Source organism: Trachurus trachurus (assembly GCF_905171665.1).
Source record: "Trachurus trachurus genome assembly, chromosome: 14".
Taxonomy (NCBI): domain Eukaryota; kingdom Metazoa; phylum Chordata; class Actinopteri; order Carangiformes; family Carangidae; genus Trachurus; species Trachurus trachurus.
Genome location: NC_139903.1, coordinates 33,388,545 through 33,412,050, shown reverse-complemented (window position 1 = coordinate 33,412,050; position 23,506 = coordinate 33,388,545). Strand labels below are relative to the sequence as shown.

Genomic DNA, 23,506 nt, shown 5'->3' with positions numbered 1-23,506 from the left:
GTCAGAGAAACTCTTCAGCAACTCTTAAACGGAAACCGGCGGGCCGATCTTCGTCTCAGAGCTGACAAAACTCTCCGGTCATATGCCGGTGACGGGACGAGATCGGTCAAAACGGAGGGTTCAAGCAAAGACGGTTTATTTTGGTTCGAGCTAGCTACATCGAGGGTAGGCTATAGCTTCCTATTTCAAAGTAAAAGCACAAATTCTATCGTCATGGTTTTCTGTAAAGGGCAACGGGTGTTTTATTTTGTGAAAGTAACTGAAGTGTGTTGGTCACAACGGCTAGCTTGAGTAGCGCCGAATTTGTCAGAACAAAATTGTAAACAGCTGGTATTTAGACAAATTAACGACACACTGCTGATCTAAACGGCTACTTTCTCGCCTGAAAATGTTTGAAATGTTGATAAAGTGATATATTTACAGAGTTTAGAGCTAAAATGAAATCAGCTTCTGACTGCTGATTTCAGCTTGGGTAGGAGGCAGGCTAACACTACCTATACACTTCCAGCATTTGAGCTAAGCTAATTACGGGCGATACGGCTCTATCTCCCTTGTTACTGCATGTGCAGCCGATGTCATATCTGGCCCTCTGCGTTGTGTTTCTCACGACCTGCCCTAGGTGGGGTTTGATCCCACGATCTCCCGCACCAGAGGCGACGATGCTAACCTCTTCGCCAAGAGGTGGAGTGAGTGCACATCCGTTACACACGCACAGTCGAAAGGGTGGTGTCTATCTGCTGGTCATGGACTCTGGAGTGAGGCAAGACACGAAAAAAAAAATGTAGGCGTATCCCTTTAACAGAGCCTCAGCTCAAAGTTCATTCATGTATTACTGACCTCGATGTTAAATAGCTCCGCCTCCTCAATGAAGCGCCGTCGTCGAGCTGAGCCAGGCGGTGGCCAAAGCAGAGAACCAAGGAGAGGACCTGGAGACACCACAACATCCTCAGTGACTGCGTTTACATGCACTTCAGTACCCCGGTTTTAATCGGGTTTTTTAAGTACCCCGTATTTTGATCAAATTCGGGGTATGGTGTTTACATGAACTTAGAGAAACCCGGTTATTCAGTATCCCTGTATACATGATAAATACAGTATCCCGGTTTCTGATTACTGCGTCTTACGTGCGTATGTGTGTTTCATGTTTATTGTTTACAACAGGAAGCGCAACTACTAGGAAATATGTAGGTCAGAAAATTTACAAATTAAAAATGCTGCCATATATTTTAATAAAAGAAAAGAAAATGTAATGCAGACTGATCGGTTCATTGTAAAACATGCATTTATTGATGTAAAAGTGGTGATTTCTGTACACACGTCAGGCGACAGAGCCTCCAGGCAGCGCTGCTCCTCCAATACACACATGAAGCTTCACTTTTCATTCAAACAAACTAATGCGACTGCCACAATTGTTAGATTTCATCAATGAAACCAGCATTTATCTCCTAAAAATAATATAACCAGCCGGCAGTAAACATCTAAAAACCTATGGGTAAGTTAATGAACGACCGTCTTCTCTCCCGAGGTGACGGAGTAGTCTGGCCGGCTGAGCACGTCAGGAGACGGGGCTGCTGTCTCTGTGATGTCCCGGTCACAGCTCACACACGGGGAGCTTCACTCCTCCCAAAAACGTTGTAGCAAACTTGTACACAGCCGTCGTTTGGATAAACCGACCGCTCATTGGGGATCTAAACAGTTACTTTCTTGCATGAAAAAAACTAACAAAAAAAACTTAATAGTCTCCTCGTCGCTCCAGAATGCACTCATGTTGTCGCCGCCATTTTGTACGTAACGTTATCTATGGTAATGATTATGTCAGCTGGCTGAGCAGCTTTCAGATATCGGGGTACGGTGTTTACATGCTCCGGTATCCTGATTTCTTTCAGAGTTCTCCAGGCAGCAAAATCGGGTTTCTCAAAATCGGGATATGAGCTTATCCCGATTTCTGGAATCGGGAAATGGCGTTTACATGCGCCAACACAAAAACGGGGTACTTAAAAAACCCGATTAAAATCGGGGTACTGAAGTGCATGTAAACGCAGTCACTTGATGTTTAGAGAACATTCTATGACCACTGTGAGGATTCTCTATCAACCTCAGTGATGAGAGAAAGTTCCAACAACCTAGTGATCCTTTAAAGAATAACCTATGTAATCCTTCATTGTAGACATTTCAATCAACTAGGGCTGTTCGATTTTGCCCAAAAATAAAATCTTGATTTTCTTCTTCGCACTCTCTCTCTGTGTTTCCGCAGATCCACCGGAGCTCCATCTCTCTGCACCAGCCGCCGCCTACATCGCCCCCCTCCCACCCCTTCCCCTGCCGTTAGACCGGCCTCCCCTCCCTTCCCATGGACCAGTCTGCCACCCAGTCCTCCCATCGAGCTGACCGGCTCTCCCTGCCCCCCCCCCTCCCCTCACTAGAGACTGCCCTCATCAACCCCTGCTAACATTTCCATATTCCGCACATTCTGTGACAAACTGTAAACTGTTTTCTTGTCTGTAACAACATCTATTGCACGTCTGTCCGTCCTGGGTGAGGGATCCCTCCTCTGTTGCTCACCCTGAGGTTTCTCCTGTTTTTCCCTGTTAAAAGGGTTTCCATGGAGTTTTTCCTCAGTCGATGTGAGGGTCTAAGGACAGAGGATGTTGTTACGATGCCATGTAAAGCCCTTTGAGACAAACTGTTTGTAAAAACGGGCTATACAAATAAAATTGCCTTGCCTTGCCTTGCCTTCTCTGAAAAATCGATTTCCGATTACGATTTTTTTGTTAAATGACAAACTATTTTGTTTGCTGTTTGTGTCTTTTTAAATGGACCTAATGGACCGTGAGAGTTGTAACTGTGTAGTGGAAAAGGGCCGTTGGTCTTTTTGGCAACGAAATCCTCACTGGTCTTAGCAAAATGCCGACATGCTTGTTTACAGTGTGTGGGGAGAACAGTGGGAGAGCGTGATGGGAGGAAGGAGGCAGCAGTCATTACCATAATTCAGCGCAGCCCAGATTCATGAACGGGGGCTTACCGTAATTACCCTAGTTAGAGTAAAAAATCGCTTTTTACGATTTCAGAAAATCGATTTTTACGATTCCAAATAATCGCGATTACGATTTTAAATCAATTAACCGAACAGCCCTACAATCAACCTCATAATGTTTGAATGACCTCAGGTGACCTGCAGTTGTGGTCTTGTATGTTCTAGTGTCCTGGCTCAGTGGACACAGATCAGACCCCCCCCCCAGATAAGACCCTGGTCTCACCCTGACCCCTCTGATCGTGGCGTGTCCTTGATGACAGACTGTCAACATCCAGAATACAAATAAAGCGCCAGTGTGTGTCATGTTCTTGTCCACCATGTGTCTGTGAGGGAACGACCTCAGCTCCGCCTCAGGTCAGCTGAGGTGATATCAGGCTCTCTCCTGATTGGCGGATCATGTTTTTGAAGAGTAAAGCAAAGACAACGAACTGTGATCCATCGACTCCGGGTCCAAACCTCTAAAACCTCCAGGAATCTGAGAGTGCCACGTCGCAGTGTGTGAGTGTGTGAGTGTGTGTTGTAAAGCTCCGTTGTCTCTGCCAAGTTTCCTGGAACAACTTCACTGTTTCAATTAGATGTTTTCCTTCTGCAGAAACAACACAGACGAGAATCTGAAGGATTTGAACTGCACTGTAAAAAAAAATGACTTTACTTTACTTTAGTGTTTGTTCCTCACACTTAAATCTGCGGGTGTCTGAGCTTTTTGTTACACATGAATCTTTGATGAAGTCATCAGCTGAGAATGGGATCTGTCAGAGTTGGCTGATTAACCCTAACCCACCTCACCTCGGATGAAGTCATCAGCAGTGTCATTGACAGCTTCAGTTTGATTGACAGTTGTTTTTTTCTTGATGGCGGAGGAGCGATAAACTATGTGTCGTCGTCCTTCCTCCTCCTCCTCCTCCTCCTCGGCTCCTCCTGTCATCTGATCCCACGGTTCGATGAAGAACTCCTCCTCACCTGCCTGAATCATCCCAGCCTGGAGACACACACAGCTGTCATCTACTGATCTGCTGGTCAGTCTGATGAAAAATGAATGTCAGCTAAATCAATACGTTTTCAGACTGAACCAGTGTCTGAGGAGCATTATTTTCATCTGACTCAACATTTTTAAGTCCGACACAGCATTATCTGGGAACTGAACATTAAAAACAAACTGGTTCAAACAGGTCTATAAATCATTCAGGTGTGTTCGCCTGTGGTTGTGGCCTCAATGATCCAAGAGTACAAACACTCATTCTGCTTTCTGTCTCACTGACCAATCAGTCATCACTCATCTTGTTTTTCTGGAGGAGTGTGCTCAGATCTGGGACGTTAGTATTAATAATAAAAGTGAATATTTTAAGGGAAGTTTAAAGGGATATTTCAACATTTTGGCGAATTTGCCTATTGCCATAATCCCTATAGTATATAAGTATATTTTTTGGGGCTTTTTCGCCTTTAATGGACAGGAGAGTTGAGAGAGAGACAGGAAATGGGAGGCAATGACATGCAGGATAGGGCCGTTTGACGTGGGATTCGATCCGGGGCCGTCTGCAGTGAGGACTATCCACAAGTTTCCGAACGTCATCTATGGTCAAAACCGGAAGCCAGTTTTGCCGGTTTGGTGGAATTGTACGTTTACAGTCGTTTTCAGTTTTCAGTCGTTGTCATAGTTGCGGTAAACGCATTGATCTATTAACGCTGGCTTTTAACACGGATGTCAATTTGTGTGATATCCATTGTTAAAAGCTGGTGTGATGATCCATGCGTTTTACAGATTTTCATTGAAAAAAAAAAAAAATCCATGCATTTACCGCGACTACCGAAACCATGGAAACGTAAACATAAAATTCCACCGGAAGAGCAAAACCGGCAAAACAGGCTTACACTTTTGACGTTCGGAAAAAGGTGGATAGCCTCAACACATGGGCCGGCTGCTCTACCAACTGAGCTAAACACAGCCCCTAATCCCTATAGTCTTAAGGCTCCCACAGAGTCGGGCGCACTGTCCATGGATGTTTGAGGTTTCATAGTCGAGGGCATGGTGTCACATTTAAAACAGGTTGATGTGAAGATTTCTATTGTGTGACACCGAGTGCGTGTATGCGGAGTGGCTTCTACATTGAGTCTGCCTCGAGTACACGTGGACGTCCATGGAGACAAGTACGCCCGACTCTGTGTGGGCCTTTAGGAGTAGGTTCATAAAAACAGCGGGCAGAGATACAAACTGCTTTGTTTTGCCTCAAAAACAACTCCATCTTGTAATGTTTCATTATTATTGCATAACATGATAAATGTGCAGGTCACAACTTGTCCATCAGAGCGTTTTGGAGTTGTTGGATTGTGTATTTGATGAGTTTGATGAAGTAAAGGCGGAAATACCGTGCGCCGTGCAGAGTTCACATCTCTGCCCCACCGATCTCAAAACAGCTTGCACCGACAATTAAAGGTAATGAACCTACTCCTAAAACTATTATTAGAGATTATGGCAATAGGCCACAAAATGTTGAACTATCCCTTTAAGGTTTAAGTTAGACACCTGTCTGGGTGATTTACGAATGATGTGTATGTTGCCAGTTTCGGTGACCACTGAAAAACAATCGTAATTCAGATGTCACGCTCTGGTATACTCCTGCTTTATGGCCTCACACTGCACCCTTCACCACATGGATACACAGACGACGGCCAAGAGTCTGTCAGGCTGCACATTGTTTTCTAATTTACGTCAACTGCTCAAAATAAAAGTGGAATTAATTTTAGGCTTCCTGTTTTTAAATGATGAACATGTGGCTTATTTTTTTCCACTAACAAGAACAGCAACAACATGAAGTCTGCATTAGTATGATCTACTAAAAATGATCCGACACAGCCATATACCGTGCTGCATGTTACACGCTGGTTCAGATCTGCGTACACCTGCTCACCTGATGTGAGATTTTTGTGTACGTTCAGCTGGATAAATGAGCTTCCACAGATTTGACAAAAAAACATTCAGAGATGAACTGACTAGATCTTGGGGGTGAAAGGTCAAAGGTCAGAGTGACCTTAGGACACACATCTCTGGACACAGATGTGATAAACAGGAAGAGAGTGGCCGTGGCCTGAGAGGGGGTGGAGACTGAGGCGGCTCACTCTGCAGCTGGAAAATATTCCTTCAGTTTTTCCCTCTCCTTGTCTTCAGCCTCATCTCGTCTGTCCTGCACATCTGGCTTCCATCAGCAGCTCCGCCCCCGCTGTGACCCGGTGGAGGTGGGCGGGTCTGACTGAGCTGCACAGGCTTCAGTCTGAGCTCTGCTGCTCCCACATCCATGTACTGGCCCTGTTTCTACTTCCTGCTGCACTTTCTATTCAAATATGTCTCTGTTTAGCTTTTAAACTGTGAACTTTCTGTCTATAAATGATTCCTAGCTCTGTGCTTAATCACTCACTGCTGCACATGTGGAAAAGCAGCTGTCCAAACATCTGCCTGCAGCAGCAGCTGGAGCTGTTGCCTCATCACAGAGGACGACGACAACAACAACAATGAAGGTCAGGGGTCAGGTGATATAATCAACCTGGTTCTACTGGAAGGTGAACCAGGGGCATACACACCTGTATGAAGGTGTTTAATGTGACAGTACTGCATCACAAACATCAGCAGAAACAGCTGTTCACCGGGTCACCGCCTCTGTCTCATCTTCTGTTTGTTTCTATTCACTGAGATCAGTGTTTATGTTCTGTTTGTTCATGAAAATCATTTCTGGTTATAATCTGAGCCACAAAGATTTGGAATATCGAGGGCTTGGAGCCAGAGGGGAGTAAGTGGCTTTTGACAAACTTTACAGAGACAAAACAAAATTTTGACCACACTTCAATAAACTGTACTCATTAACCTTAAACCACAACATTGCAACCACAGACATACTTATATGAATGAGTATTTATGTAATAAACTTATGGCATATTAACACAATGAACATGTTCTAAAACATTTTAAAATCAAAAGAATATGGCAAAAACGTCAGATACGCCTTTTTGGCACCAAACATTTCCAAGTCTTCTATGGACATATTGGTCGTATCTGCTGACAATGCATTGAACTGATTGAATAATTAACACTTGAATAAGTAATTATTTAAAAAGGGTCCTATGTTCCCTGCTGTTGCCGGTCGATGGACTCTCTCTATCTATCTGGCCTGTCTAGCCTCTACCTAGTCTTTTTACTGTATTAAACTTAACCAACTCCTTTCTTCATTGCCTAAACCCAACCAATGGTACAATTAGCCTACACTTCCCACTCAAAGTCACAACTCAACTTCTCACTCAAAATAGGCCAAAATCTGCAAAGTCACAACTCCGCTGCAGGTATAAGTAAGTATAAGTCCACTTACGCCCTTCTGGCTCCAATACAATACAGTACAGTTTGATCTCAGATAGGTCTTTTCGGCACCATTGGATAGAGCTCATCAAGACCTTTCTTTTGATATATAGAACTCATTTTCGCCCCAAAATGCCACTTACGCCCCTCTGGCTCCAAGCCCTCGATATGATGTAACATCATGCAGCCTATTGACAGTGACATCATTGATATGTCAAGGTGATGTCACAGTCATGTCACTTATCCTCACACACATGCAGCCTCTGGATACATGAGGGTATAGATTTCTACCTGATACAAAATACTCAACATGCACGTTTTACATTAAAGGACAATTCCAGGCGAATTCAACTCGGGGGTGTATTTTCCTATCATTTTAGGTCTAAAAGAAGGAATCTGAAGATTTTCAGTTTAATTGCTCCTGTTTAGCGGTAGTTGCGTCTGTCCCTGCGTCGCCACGGCAGCAATGAATGGGAGTGGATGTAAGTTCCGCTGTTTAGGCTGTTTACATCCCTCAAAGCCGCAATTTTTTTCCACAGACAGCGTCAGATGGCTACTCAAACATGCACCGAGAAGTTTATTTACTTCAAGCAAGCCGACATGTTTGTAAAACTAGATCTAATTCAAAGTCTCCCGGAGTCTCGCGCGAGCCCGAAGTTGCAGTGCGCGGTGTGTTCAGGCGCAGTGGGAGCTACCGTTTGTGTCATAAACACAGGAATATCAACTCTTTACTTGCTTGAAGTGTTTATTTTTTTCCACAGACAGCGTCAGGTGGCTACTCAACCATGCGCCGAAAAGTTTTTTTTACTTGAAGCAAGTAAAGAGTTGATATTCCTGTGTTTATGACACAAACGGTAGCTTTTCCCACTGTGCCCGAATGCACCGCGCACGGCAACTGGGTCTCGCACGAGACTCCGGGAGACTTTGAATTAGATCTAGTTTTACAAACATGTTGCTTGCTTGAAGTAAATAAACTTCTCGGTGCATGTTTGAGTCGCCATCTGACGCTGTCTGTGGGAAAAAAATGCGGCTTTGAGGGATGTAAACAGCCTAAGCAGCGGAACTTACATCCACTCCCATTCATTGCTGCCGTGGCGACGCGCGGACAGACGCAACTACCGCTAAACAGGAGCAATTAAACTGAAAATCTTCAGATTCCTTCTTTTAGACCTAAAATGATAGGAAAATACACCCCCGAGTTGAATTCGCCTGGAATTGTCCTTTAAAACCTGTTATGATCAACAATAGAATGATCAATAGAACTCTGAGAGAAGCTAGCTTGACTTTGACCTAGGTCTCCAACTTAAAGCTGGGGTAAGCAGGATTTGTTTTAAAAACAAAATATTAACTGAAAGGTCTGTGTGACTGGGGCGATCACAGTGTTTCTGAATGCAGCAGCCTGAAAAGCCTACAGCTCCCAGTATCTTTAATCTTTTATTATTGTATCTTGTAATTATCTTGTCTGTAACAACATCTATGTCACGTCTGTCCATCCTGGGTGAGGGATCCCTCCTCTGTTGCTCACCCTGAGGTTTCTCCTGGTTTTCCCTGTTAAAAGGGTTTTCCATGGAGTTTTTCCTCAGTGGATGTGAGGGTCTAAGGACAGAGGATGTTGTTGTGATGCCATGTACGTAAAGCCCTTTGAGACAAACTGTTTGTAAAAACGGGCTCTACAAATAAGATTGCCTTGCCTGGCCTTTAAACATTCAAATCTATTCTGGTCTGGGGGTTCCTGATTGGTTGAGGGGCGGGCCCTACTCTGTCGTACCGATTTGTTAGGACAGAGTAGGGCCGGCCCTTCAACCAATCAGGAACCCCCAGACCAGAATAGATTTGATTGGTCAAAGATACCAGGCGCATAGGCTTGTTTTCTTAACCTGTGCTTGACGTGGGCTGCTACAGTCTCCATAGACTCCATCTCTCTAAAGAGAAATCTCCCTGGATCTGGATCAGACTAGTGTGGGTGTCAGCTGGACGCTGCTGCACTCATGTTTTCTGTACCTGACCTCTTGACCCTGTCACATTTGGAGGTGTCAGTCTGATTCTACAGTCTTATTTCACTCTGACAAGAGTGACATTTTCTTTTTCTATGGTGATACTGATTTAAATCTGTGTCGTCTAAATGTGTTGATGTTTGTGTAGTCTACTTTGTGATAGTGTTAGTTTATGATTTGTGTTTTCTTGGTTTATTAAAGGGACAACCAGGAGTTTTGGAAAAGCGAAGTGTTTTCTCACTACATTTATGAGCCTCCGCGCACCGTGAAATTCTTTGACCGGTGCAAGACAGACTCATGTTTTCATTAATCAAGAATTAAAGTCAGAGGTTGGAAGACGATCACATACCGTCCTAGTTCCCACCATAAACGGAGATTCAGCGGCGTTATTCTCATGACTCGCCACAAAACCGAAAGTAAAGAAACGCTGGTCGGCTCAACCAGCATTTCCGCCACCACTAATAATAACAAAATAACGATAGAGACAAAACCATGTATTTATAGAAAATTAAATTAACAAATGTGGGTAGCGGAGATTCCTCCACATTAATATGAGACTTTTTATTGTCGCAGAATTTTTCGTTCTGCCGATGGAGAAACTCCTCGTTGTCCCTTTAAAGTTCAGTGGAAAAAATCTGAATATAATGTTATATTTTAGTCGTTTACCAGTCCATCACAGTTGCTGATGGCGACCGCCGAGTCCTCCATGTTGGTCACCTCCCCTGTGTAGAAACAGCTGGTGTCTCCTATTGGCTGAGAGTGAAGCTGTCCCGACTCCTCCCACTCCATGGTTGCTGTGGGGGCGACCAGACGAGAGTTTGGATGCAGACGCAGGTGGAGCTCCTGACCGAACACGGTCACGTTGAAGTAAAGCTCCGCCTCCTCAGTCTGGTAGCTCCGCCCCCTCCAGCTGTGGCCTGTCTGGTTGGGGGCGGGCCCGTCCCTTTGAAACTGTCTTTTGTTTTTGACATTATCCAAGTCAGAGGGCGTGTCCTCTGCATAGTGGGCGTGTCTTTTGCTGCGGCGCAGGTGGTGGGCAGAGACCGAGGCTGACAGGAAACGTCCCTCTGAGTCGGTCCTGATTGGATGAATGACACTGAACTCTGACAGAACCTGATGGAGAGAATCTGACAGAGAGAGAGAGGAAGTGATCTACATGTTATCTGTCAGATGTTAATTGATATTCATCTTAATATTAATTATGATGTTGGAGAACAGAGGAGGACCAAAGCATGACCTTCAACATGGGGCTCACAGCCAACCAGCCATGTGATCATGCAGTCTGCATCACTCAGTCAACACAAACACAAACACACTGTTAGAGGAATAGTTCACCAAAAAATAAATTGTGTGGAGGAATATTACAAGGTTTTTGTGTAGTTTTATGGACGTTTTTGTGCGGGCCCTATTACTGTCATATAAAGTTTTCGTTGGACTACAGACCGGCCTCCCGGGTCTCCAGCTGCACTTTGAGGAATAAAAAACTACTCTGGAGTATTCATCAGCATGAGGGCGAGTCACTAATGACTGAATTTCATTTTTTTGCGAACTATTCCTTTAACTTTAATACTGATTCAGACATTTTACAGCAGCATTTGGCAACAAACTGCTGCAGACACAACAAAAGGACAGCATGGTGAGGACACATCTACATGGCGAGGACAAGTGTACGTGGTGAGGACACATCTACATGGAAAGGACATGTCCACATGGTGAGGACACATCTACATGGAAAGGACATGTCCACATGGTGAGGACACATCTATATGTCCACATGGTTAGGCTCCATGCTGAGGACAAGTCCTCTCAGATGAGGCTGAAGGTTCAGATTCAGGTTTGAGTTCAGGTGTCATGTGTTACTGGTCCAGACTGATGGAGGATCCTCACTAAATCATCAGAGACTTTTTAGTAGCGATGTCATGGAGGTCAGAGGCCTGTCCCTCTCTCACACACACACACACACACACACACACACACATCCACACTCACACTAACACGCACACACATACACAACGGATCTGATGAAATATGATCTGAACTCTTCACATTCCCCAAATGCCAGAAACACATAAACACAAAGATTTATGGGGAAAAACGTGGACGGAACGTTCCTCTGAGTCGGAGACAGAACGGACAGAGAACAAATGAAGGACCAATCAGGACACTGGAAACTCCTGGGACGCTACCGTTGGCCAGTGATTAGTTGATTGGCTGCTGTTCTGTCTGTTTCACCTTGACCTTCAGTGCAGAGGTCAGAGGTCAGAGGTCACCGTCTGGAGGAGAAGACATCTACCACAGAAGAGGACACCAGAGACAATAGAAACAATAGGAACCAGGAGCAATAATATACTAATAGTACAATAGTAGCACAACCACCAACAGGAACAGGAACAGTAGTATTCATAGAAGTAGTACTCACTTCACTACAGCAGTAGTTGTAGGAATACCAACAGCAGCAGTTAGTACCACTACTACTAGAACTAGAACTTCAAATGTAGTAGTGGCAGTAGTATGGTTAGAGGGGGCTATCTGCTAACAGCTATGGCAGCTTTAAAGGAATAGTTCACCAAAAAATGAAATTCAAAATTATTGACTCACCCTCATGCTGATGAATACTCTAGAGTAGTTTTTTATTCCTCAAAGTGCATCTAGAGACCCGGGAGGCAGGTCCAAGGAAATCCTTATATGAGAGTAATAGGGCCAGACACAAAAAGGTCCATAAAACTACACAAAGACCTTGTAATATTCCTCCACACTGCTCGTCCACTGCAATCCAAGTGTCCTGAAGGGATGTAGTCCAGAGTTTACTGGAAACAACATCATTTAGGACATTTTTACAGTCTAAACAGTCCTGGATTGTGCTTTGACGTTCACACGCAAGAGCGCACCCCAGGCAAATTCAATACAGGACTGTTTAGGCTGTAAAAATGTCCTAAATGACTATATCACTTCAGGACACTTGGATTGCAGTGGATGAACAGTGTGGAGGAATATTAAATGGTTTTTGTGTAGTTTTATGGACCCTTTTATGTCAGGCCCTATTACTCTCATATAAAGGACTATGAACCGGCCTCCCGGGTCTCCAGATGCACTTTGAGGAATAAAAAACTACTCTGGAGTATTCATCAGCATAAGAGTGAGCCAATAATGACTGAATTTCATTTTATGGTGAACTATTTCTTTAAGAGGTGAAGCTAAAACCTTCAAAAATGTAATTAACTAATCTGATTTCCCTTTTTCTCTGTCCAGCCAGAGAAAAGTTCAGCTAGCTCACTGGACAGTGAACAAAAACAAAGGCAGAAGGTGTTGTCCCGGGAGCGGCAGGTTGGTCAGGAAAAAAACAAGAATTTCCTTCCAACACAACATCTGTGTTCATATCAGAGCCAGCAACACTCACAAAAACACAAAAACAGATTCACTCCAAATAAAAGACACGCTGGCTCAAGCTGAGCAACGATGTGCACGCTGCACGCTGCAGTGCTCATACCTACACATAGGAGAGACCAAACAACCTCTCCATCAGCACATGGGACAACACCGAGGAGCCAGCTCAGCAGGACAGGACTCCGCCGGGCCTCTGCACCTTAGGGAGAAGGGACAGTCCTTTGAGGCTGCTAATGTAACAACATCTATGTCCCGTCTGCCCGTCCTCTGTTGCTCACCCTGAGGTTTCTCCAATGTTTCCCTGTTAAAAGGGTTTTCCATGGAGTTTTTCCTCAGTCGATGTGAGGGTCTAAGGACAGAGGATGTTGTTGTGATGCCATGTAAAGCCCTTTGAGACAAACTGTTTGTAAAAACGGGCTATAAAATTGCCTTGCCTTGCCTAATGTCCAGATTTTGGACAGAGAAGATGAATGGTGTGAGAGAGGAATTAAAGGGGGCCACCTGTGTCCAATTATCATTCACCTATAATACTAATACTGTCTAAGGCCCTTCCCAGGCAACTTTACACCCATTCACATCTGGACCCATGTGATCCTGACATAAAGGCAGAGAAGCAGCTCACAGATGAACCACACCTTGGCCAAGGTGTCTCTAATGACCCACATGGCCGCTAGCTTAACCATTCCCTAAGGTGTCCTCCCCACAAACGGTTAAATACCTGGGACTCCACATCGTTTTTAGATCTGGAGAAGCCTTTCCAATGAGAGGTGAAGCGTCCCCAAGAACTGAGAAGAAGTCCTGTTGTCTTCAACTTTAGCATTTAATGATTACCAAGAGCTGGATGACTGTCAGCCGATACACACAGCAGCAGCAGCAGCAGCAGCAGCAGCAGCAGCAGCAGCAGCTTCAGTAGCAGCAGCAGGGGCACAAAGGGGTTAGAGTGTCAGGAATAATAGTGGAAGAAGTGTCAGAAGAACCAGTAGCAGCAACTGCAGAAGCTGCAGTATCAGCAGTAGTAGTAGTAGTACCAGTAGCAGCAAAAGGAATATCAGTATCAGCAGTGGTAGTAGTAGTAGCAGCTATATGAGATGCACTATCAATAGAAGTATTAGCAGCACCAGTACTGGTATCAGTAGTATTAGTAGTAATAATGGTATCAGTAGTATATGTGCAGCAGTGAGTCTCACCTGTGTCGTCACTGATGTAAACTGAGTGTAAACAGTTGATCTGCAGCAGAAACACAATAATCAATAATCCATAACGACAATCCTGCATCCTGACAGAGAGAGAGAGAGCCAGAGAGACAATTGGTGTGAGTGAGCTGAGCAGACTGAGCTCTCTCAATGACTGCCCTCCTCTCCTCCTCCTCCTCCTCCTCCTCTCCTCCTCCTCCTGGTCAGGGTCTCCTCCCCCTCACCGCTCAGCTGGCTGTGTGCAGGAGCAGGGCAGCAGCTGGAATAATGCAGGAGTACTGCAGCTGTATAGTATAGTACTACTACAGAGATACTACTTTTTGGAGTTGGAGTGGCACTACAGTTACAGAAAAGCAACACACACGCACGCACGCACGCACGCACATACACACACACACACACACACACACACACACACACACACACTGAGATGGGTTCACAGATGTAAGTTCAAACGGTGAACCTGAACCTTCCTCCTGCTCCACGTTGCTCTGCAGTCCAGCTGAAGGGTGACAGCTTGTGGCAGGAACATGTTACTACATGTACTTGTGCTTCTAAAAGCAGCATGTCACCATAACCTTAAACAGCAACAAAGCAGAGATAATTAACATCTGTGATGCTCTGTGTCAAGACCTTCATTGTACAGTCTGAATTTTTTACTTTCCTTAAAGTCCCCCTCCTGCGACCCTTTTTGGTTATTTTAAAACCAGCAGCTCATTAGCAATGCACCTCTGGAGGGTGGGCGGAGACTGCGCTGCTCTGCATCCGCCCAGCCACCCGCCCTCACACACAGCCCCCGCTCGCTGACAGCTGGACATTGTACAATTACCGATTCAGCGCGTTTAGTGTAAAACTGCACACTGGGATTCAATCCCAGACTGGAATATAGTCCTTGCTCACGGTACAAGCTGCTCTACCAGGTGAACTATACCTGTTATACTTTCACCTCTGAGCCAGATGCAGAGTGGGGCGGGAGCTTGTAGCACTAGTGCCCTCCCCTGGAGCTGTGACGCGTCAACTCCAGTCTCCCTGAAACTGCCAGTTTGCGTCTGCCGTTGGTTCACAGCAATTTGAAGGCAGAAAAACTCAGAAATGCAATTTTGCACTTCCTTTTCTGCTGATATGTGCTCTAACACAAGAAAAATGCCACAGGAACATGTGAAGTTGTCAGATCTGGACTAACAGTGTTGTTGATATTCCATTCAGGTCCAAGCCTCCAAGTGCTGTAAATGACGGGGATTATTATTTAATCAGTGTCGGAGATCCTGTCCAACATCAACATGCTTGAGAGTCGTAGCTTCATCAGATAAAACCATCCTGCAGCTCTGACCTTTACTGGACCTGAAGAAGTTGAATACTGAAAAATTTGAGTCTGAGGCCGGCCTCCTGAAACTTGGTGAGATTCAATCAAAGGGATGCAACAGTAAAGTTCACATCCTGTCTGAGTCCACCTTCAGTATCTCTTCAACTCAGACTGCTGTGGTTCCTCCCGAGCCTCCCTGAGCTTCTCCCCATGCTTTAACTCACTTTTTACTTCTAGAACTCTGATCCAGCATCTAAACTACCTGCTGCTAGCTGTAGTTATACTCTCCTCTGTTGGCAGCCATAATCTTTTCCACCTTCTCTGGTAGGTCAAGGACCTGCCCTTCCTGGTTGGCTTTGTGGTTGTGGAAGACGTGGTATCTGTGTCTGATCCACTCCATGATCTCCTGCTCCTCCTCCACCTTTTTGACGGCATCTCTTTCCCCTGCCGTGCAGGGTGAGGCCTCAGGGCTGACATGTCCATGTATTCAGAAATGTCTCTCTTTGCTGTGTTGTCAAACTGTAAAGTGTCAAGGAGGCCAGAGGCCGGCAACGTTGATGATGGAGACCTCCCCACATCATACCTCATCTTGGCTAAGGGTCATGTTTTAGTTTTTCTCATTTTTTGATTGCTCTGCCTTCTGTTTGGGTGTTCACCCCTCCTGTTTCAGATCCGCATCCACTTTTGTGTGCTTCCTGTTAATCCTGCTGATGAGGAGGGGTGGCATGGTGGAGAGGAGGCGAGGAAAGTGGAATCTTCACAGCATCAGGGAGTCGGTAGGAGCTGTGGTCTTAAAAACCTGCTGATGCCTGTTGAGCAGCAACATATGGACACTGAGAAGGACTTTAATTTGGCAACAAGGAAGTCCTGGTGAATCTTGCAGTGAATCAGGGAGGCAAAGTCTCAAAGTCCCCAATGTGCAAGTCTGAGTCCAAGGGTGAATTCCAATTCACATTTTGCGAGTTGAACAGCCAGTCTGTATTTGGTCAGTAGGTCAGTCGTAGCTATACTTGGGGACGGTGTCGCTGTGTGATACCCACTGACCATCCAGGTCAGTGCACAACCTTCACATGAACACAATCATCCATCCACTGTCCATACTGGCCCATGAACTTAGAGGAGGTGCTGCAGCATCCTCAGTCTGCTGAGAGGAGACATGTTGGATTTAGTGCTAAAGACGACAGTAAGAATGTCAAACTGCTACTGCATCAAACACTCTGCTAATTGTGTTACACATGCTAGCAGCAACACATCCACTGTATTGGTTCATTTACATAGTTAGGGACAGTGGTGGACAGTAACAGAGTACATTTACTTGAGTACTGTACTTAAGTACATATCCAGAGGATTGAGTATTAGATTTCTTTGGTACTTATTACTCTTACTTGAATACATTTCCAAGACAAATATTTTTACTTTTGCTCGAGTTAATTTGTAGGAAGGCTGAAAAGTACTGGTTACTTTCAGGTCTTTTTCTAAAATCCTATTGGACACAAGCTGTGTTTGTCAAAGAAGGAAACCCTAACCCCTAAAAGCAAGCAGGTGAGTTAAAAGCTCCTTAAATTCATTTAGAAAAAAATATAGTAATTCATTGATGTGAAAAATAAGAAATGTACTCTTACTCTTACTTTAACTTAAAGTAAATTTAAAAGCATGTACTTTTGGATACTTAAGTACCTTAAAAGCAAGTACTTTTTTACTCTTACTGGAGTAACATGTGGACTGAGCTACTTTTACTTGTAACAGAGTAAATTTTGACCAGTAGTATTTGTACTCTTACTAGTACTGGGGTGGAGTACTCTGTGGTTAGGGACATGCTACCTACCTGCTTTATTAATGAAGGCCATGACATCATCAACCGAGGCACTGACAAGGGGAAAGAGTGCAACAGGAATTTAGATTACTAATAATCTGAGATTTCTTTTGTCTGGATGGTTCCCAGAGGAACATTCCTTCATTGTGAAATGACTCATTAAAATCAATATTGTATGTTAACAGTTTCTTGATAACTAGTTTAGGATAACCAATAATTACCAATGTACTGACAAGGTTTTGGTGCACAGACCTTCACTGACCTTTGGCCTTAACAAGTGTCATTATTTATTTGGCTGTTTTCTGACTCACCTCACCATGAACTGAATTTATTTGATTGATCAGTTGATCAGAATTAATAGAGAGTGATGAGTTTGTAATATGTTCTTAAAAACATTGTCCTCACTGAGTCCTGGTCACGTACAGTACTTAGACTGTGATTGAAGTGTGTCAACATCTACTTTCACATGAACAAAGTGAAACAATGTGGTCAGTGTGTGTGCGATGTGGGGTGGACGGGGGGGGGGGGGCTTCATCTCACTTCCCCTTCACTTAAGTGTTAGATGTATCGTCTGTCACCATCACAGTGTTGCTGTCGGTCGTTGGTCTCTTCATCAGCACCACATCTCTCCAACAGGTAAGAACACACCGAGTTCTGTCCAGGTAACATTTTTCCTCTTCTTTCACTAACCATGGCAACAGCTGCTTCAGGTGATTCGTTTACCCTGAAAGTTGTCGACGCTCACCCCAATCACCCGTCCCCTGCACACATACAACACCAGGAAATGGATGCTGGGTGATGTAGGTATGAGGATGGGGGTTGGCCGGGGGTGAGTGTGCTGTCTGTTGCTTGGGTCCCCTATCTAGAAGCATTGTTTGCTTCTTTGGGGTTTCCCTCCATGTACATCTGCTCGTTGACTGTATTCTTTATAGATCATGTTCTTTTAGTACATGAATTAAAAAAGATATCTGAATCTGAATGAACTAACCCTTAAACAAGAAAAAACATTAGTTAAGTTGGAGAAAAAATTGCGATGAATTAAATTTGCAAAATCAATTTAACACACAGACACACACACACACAGTCATACTGACTATTGAAAGTGTGTGTCTCGTGTTCACAGTTACTGGCGCTGAGGGGGCGGAGGCAGCAGAGGAAACCTCAGACAGCGGCCATGTCACTTCTTGTCCGGTTATTGGTGGTGGTGGTGATGATGATGATGAAGGGTGAGTGGACCTGTTCCTGATATTGTGTAGTACCTACTGAAGTGAACACTGGAGTGAATCACATTAAAGGGATAGTTCACCCAAAATTGAAATTTCACTCATTATCTACTCACCCTCATGTGGACTAAGGGCTGGGAGAAGTTTCAGAGTCCTCCGTGGCTTCTCTGAGTTACAGGGGGTCTGGGCGTAGCAGTGCATGTCCATATAACGGTTGCAAATGGATACCAACTGTCTTCATAACAACAAGACACACCAAAAAACATCTAAATACCTCCATGCTGCTCGTATGTAATGTCCGTCTTGTATTGAAGCCCCGAAATGCGAAATTGTCCAGAAAAAAATTAAATAAGTCTCTATTTCAAGCTTGTTTTGTAGTGGAAGCTTCTCGAAGCTTGGACGAACCAGGAAGAGGAGCTTCGAGAAGCTTCCACTACAAAACAAGCTTGAAATAGAGACTTATTTAATTTTTTTCGGGACAATTTCGCCTTTCGCTACGCCGAGACCCCCTGTAACTCAGAGAAGCCACGGAGGACTCTGAAACTTCTCCCAGCCCTTAGTCCACATGAGGGGGAGTAGATAATGAGTGCAATTTCAATTTTGGGTGAACTATCCCCTTAACATTATCTGCAGCCTCAGCAGGAGTCACAGTCACAGTCCTTGCACACAGCGGGAGCTCTGTCCTGCTGTCCTCAGACCAGCTGAAGGAGGCAGTGGAGAATGGCTGGGACATCAGGTGGACGCACCCCAACCTGATGCTGAATAAAAACAAGACCACCAAGTGTCATCACGGACGCTGCGAGCTGCTGGAAGACGGCTCACTTCACTTCAGCCAGGTCCGGCCCGACGACTCTGGAAACTACAGCCTCCGGGTCTACGATAAGAACGGGAAGGTTAAGGTGGAGACAGACTTCCTGCTGAAGGTGGAGGGTGAGTCTGACACCATCAACCAATCGACTGACAACATCAGCCCCACTAAATCCTATCATCAACCTCCTGACATCATCCAACCTCACAGTTTTATTTTACAAGTGCTTTTGACAATTTTTCAAACTTGTTAAAGCAGAAGTAAGCGATCTGGTTGTTTTGGCTAACTTCGTTAGTTAGCAGCCCCCGCCCTTGTCATGGACCTATTGGTCCTCGTCCCTATGTCACCACATTCACGCGCATCCCTTGGCTGCACACACAGCCCTTCATGCCGTTCTCTCTCCTCATTGGATAAAACTTGTAGGATACAAGGAAGTATACAAGACGTTTTCTCCTCGGCTTACAGCAGAGCAGAGTGACTGACAGACCCGTGTTTCAGACCAAACACTCTATATAAGTGATTGCTGTCGGAAGATATAACTATTTAAGACTTATATTAACACAAACATTCCGCTTACTTCTGCTTTAACACAGTTACCACAATATCAGGCTGTGTGGGCTATAAAATTAACTTTAGACACAAAATACACAAGTTTAACACATTTAAATTTAGTTTTAATGTCAAATAAACTGAACAAATACCAAAACAGTAGATGTTAACTGCTACATTTTTCAATTGCTTTCACCAAGTTTATCAAATCAGAAAACTTCATGTTCTAAACCAAATATAAAAGGCTCAGGCTAAAGTGAAAAGCAGTTCACATTGTAGATTAAAACCAATTTGTGACCTGTATTTTGCTGAATTGCTTTTGAAAAGAGTATGCATGCAAACGCATCAATCACAGCAGGAAACACACTCAGGTGTTGAGGTTATTTCAGTCACATGACCTATTTGGGCTGATCTAGATTGACAGATGAAGGAGAGGGAAACTTGTTGATGCCAAATCCACAACTCTTATTATCCCTCAGTAGCCAAACCATTGTGTTTGCAGGCAGATTAGCGGTGGACTTTGTATTTTTCATTTTTACTGTAATTCTGCATTTTGCATTTTCACCAGTGGCGTTGTTAGGCCTATTTGAGGGGAAGCCTCTCTAAAATATTCTTAAGCCCCCCCCCCCAAATAATTTGGCAATATTTGGGATTATATACACATGTAACAAAAACGTGAAAATAGAGCATGTATGCCTTTGTGCCTCTGCTGCTACCACACAACACAACATAAAGACAAAGGCATTTCTAGAGTGAAGTGTGCACTTTTGGAGCGTCAGCTGTGTTTCTCACTTTGAAACAGACACAGGAAGTTTGTTTGTTGTTGAACAAACATAGCTATGTCTGCTCCTAGTAATTGCAAATTTGGGTTTATGTTATACTTGGCTATTCATGTAAGATATGTAGTATTTCAAATTTCTGTGCATATTTTTTATTAGTAAAATATCTGCTCCAGTTGGAGTCTTCATTTCTCTTGTATGGTCTTATTTGAATGTGAAAATGTGAAGAGGTCTGGGTGAAAGCCAAGCCAAAAACAGTTCACTAGCCTATGTAGGCTAACCCTGAGAAAGGTCAAATTCCACCTGGACATAATCTATAAAACATCTGTAAAATTGCTCAGGTTCACTTTTTTAGCATCTAGCCTAGTTTTGGACAGTTACTCATTAGATATGACTTTACTAATTCTCAGATTCATTGGGCTACTATCCCATGATTCAAAGGTAGATTTTACTCTAAATAATGCAATCTTTTTCTGTGCGGAGATGAAAAATGTACATACTGTTCTCCAGATAATTTACTCAAACACCTGTCTTCATTCTGACACGTCTGTAGTAATCTCATAGGTCTTGTATGTATCTTTGTTAAATCTGTCCAAAAGAGTTGAAATTTTGTGCTCATAGGCAACTTTCGCTTACATCCTGTGCATCTACAGGGGGCTGAGCCCCCCCGTCCCTAAAACCTAGTGACGCCTCTGATTTTCACACATCTATGAATGACCAGCAGCTATGATGCAGATTTTTATTTTTCCGCAGTAATTTTCAGTTGCTTCACTGTACAGTTTGTCAGTTATTCTCCTTTTTTTGTGTGTTCATTCTGCAAGGCTGCTCTGAGGTGGGTCATTCAGTTCTTGTAAAAACAAGAAACTTCCTGCATTTACCAAACTACAGCAAAAGTCAATGATCAATATATTATTCAGTCGATTGTACAGTAAAACAGTAAAGCTGATTGATTCAGTTTGTGTTATTCCATCAGTTGTTAGTGTTTTTTATGATACTGTGTTGTGACTAAATGTTTCAACATGTGTTGTTGGTGTGTTAGTGTATTGGTAGATTTGGTAAACTGTGTGTTAGTGTATTTTATTTCAAAGGAGGTTAAATCGAAAGCAACTGTATTATGTCATAATACAGAAATACAACTGTCATAGTATTTCAAAGGAGGTTAAATCGAAACAAACTCTACTTAGTTATTTGTAGCAAATAACTAAGTAGAGTTATTTGTAGCAAATAACTAAGTCCAGTTGCTTTCGATTTAACCTCATTTGAAATACTATGACCTGGGCAAATGAGAATATGCACCGGCTTAGTGTATTTTAGAAATGTGTGTCTGTGTTTAGTTGACACTGTGAGGTTTTGAGCATGACCTGACCTGAACATGAACTTTAACTCATGAGATCTTTCCACCAATCAGCAGACACCGGTCCACAGTGGTCTTTGATCTCTCTCCTCATTTTGCTTCTCCTCCCGCTGCTCGTCATCATTCTCTTCATCCTGAGGAGGAGGAGGAACCAGAGGGAAATGATCACAGGTACAACAGCCAATCACAGACAGTCTGACCTCTGACACACACACACACACACACACACACACACACACACACACACACACACACACACACACACACACACACACACACACACACACACACCTGGTTTCTAGTCTCTAACGACCTGTTGTCCTGCTGTAGGTCCAATGGAGAGGAACGTCTATGTGTCGATGCACCGTCGGCATAGTAACAGGAGGAAGGTGGAGGAGGAGAAACAGGAGAAAGAGGAAGAGTCTGTTTATGGTACACACACACACACACACACACACACAGACACACACACACACACACACACACACACACACACACACACACACACACACACACACACACACACACACACACAGATGCTAACAGATGCTAAAATTAATACTGTTCTTTTCAGTAGCCTGTCAACTGCCAGTTTCCACGGAAACACCAATCAAGCAGCAGATGACTGAGGAGGCAGAAGACATCTACGTGTGATGACCAATCAGATCAACAAGGTGTGAGGTCGAGTCGTCTTCAATCAACAAGATTATTTTGTCTCACTGAGACTTCCTGATGCAATAAAGGACAATAAATATAACACGACATGTAACCACACGCACGCACAGAACAGTACAGACCATGAATGCAACACCCTGCCTAAAAACAGCTACCCCACAGAGCAGTGAGTTGTTGTCGGGGGGTGGAGGACAGAGGGTCTGGTTTCATTTGTAATGAGTGTTCTGACAGATGTGCTGACGGCCTCAGTCCAGTTTCACTGTTTTTAATGAGTCCAGGGGCGGGTCCAGACTATTTTCTGTTGGGGGCCAGAGGGGGTAACAACCGTGAATCAAAGGGGGCCAAACAAAAGTCACAAAAATGAAGCCTGTCACTGATCGCTGTCTTCAATATTTATATGTTTGCTGTAGAGTTGATTAAGAGCCTTAGTCAGAAGTTAGTGCTTATAGCTCTGTACAGTGAACATAGGAGAGGTTTGATTTACACAATGATTGACATATATGTCAATATATGATACATGTGTATGTGTGTTTTGTTCTTTGTTTTTTATTGTTCTATGGACCGCCGCTGTGTCCGAAATAAAGTATTGAATGAATGAATGAATACCACAAGTCAATGACCATTAGGGTGGTGGTGGTGGTGGGGGGGCGCATGCCCCCATGGAAGACCCACCCCTGAATGAGTTAAAACTGAACAACAAATAAACATCAATCGAACCCTGAAATTCATTTGTGTTTGTTTATAGTTTTTGCCCGTCGCTTACATCCAAAAAAAGGAATGCTGGGATCAAAGCTTCCAAAACAAAACTTCTTGGAACAAAACCTGAACACATTGTAACCAGACCTTAAACACATTTTCTGCTTTGCACTTTGTTTGCAGTTCTTCAACACAGTTGTTGTTGCAGAACATTACGCACAGTTTCCAAATGAGACACTTCAAAAATAAAATACCTTGTTATCGTTGGGAAAACACTTTTATTTAAAATGCAACTAGTAATGGGACATACGTATGTAGAGAACAGAAAACACTACCATAGAAAACTATAAAATAGAGCTCAG

The 23,506-nt window shown here is 43.8% G+C and overlaps 1 protein-coding gene across 2 annotated transcripts in view; it reads right to left on the bottom strand.

Moving 5' to 3' along the window:
• Positions 1-14,095, bottom strand: part of LOC310997600 (A disintegrin and metalloproteinase with thrombospondin motifs 2-like) — a 30,639-nt gene extending 16,544 nt beyond the window's left edge. For both annotated transcript variants that reach the window (XM_083987363.1, XM_083987364.1), the window contains exons 1-4: positions 13,939-14,095; positions 10,034-10,494; positions 3,821-4,013; positions 838-926 (exon numbers count right to left, since the gene is read on the bottom strand). In XM_083987363.1, coding sequence (XP_083843489.1) covers positions 838-926; positions 3,821-4,013; positions 10,034-10,494; positions 13,939-14,026 — 831 coding nt within the window. In that variant the 5' untranslated portion in view covers positions 14,027-14,095. The remainder of the gene's footprint in view (positions 1-837; positions 927-3,820; positions 4,014-10,033; positions 10,495-13,938) is intronic.
• Positions 14,096-23,506: the final 9,411 nt, after the last annotated feature.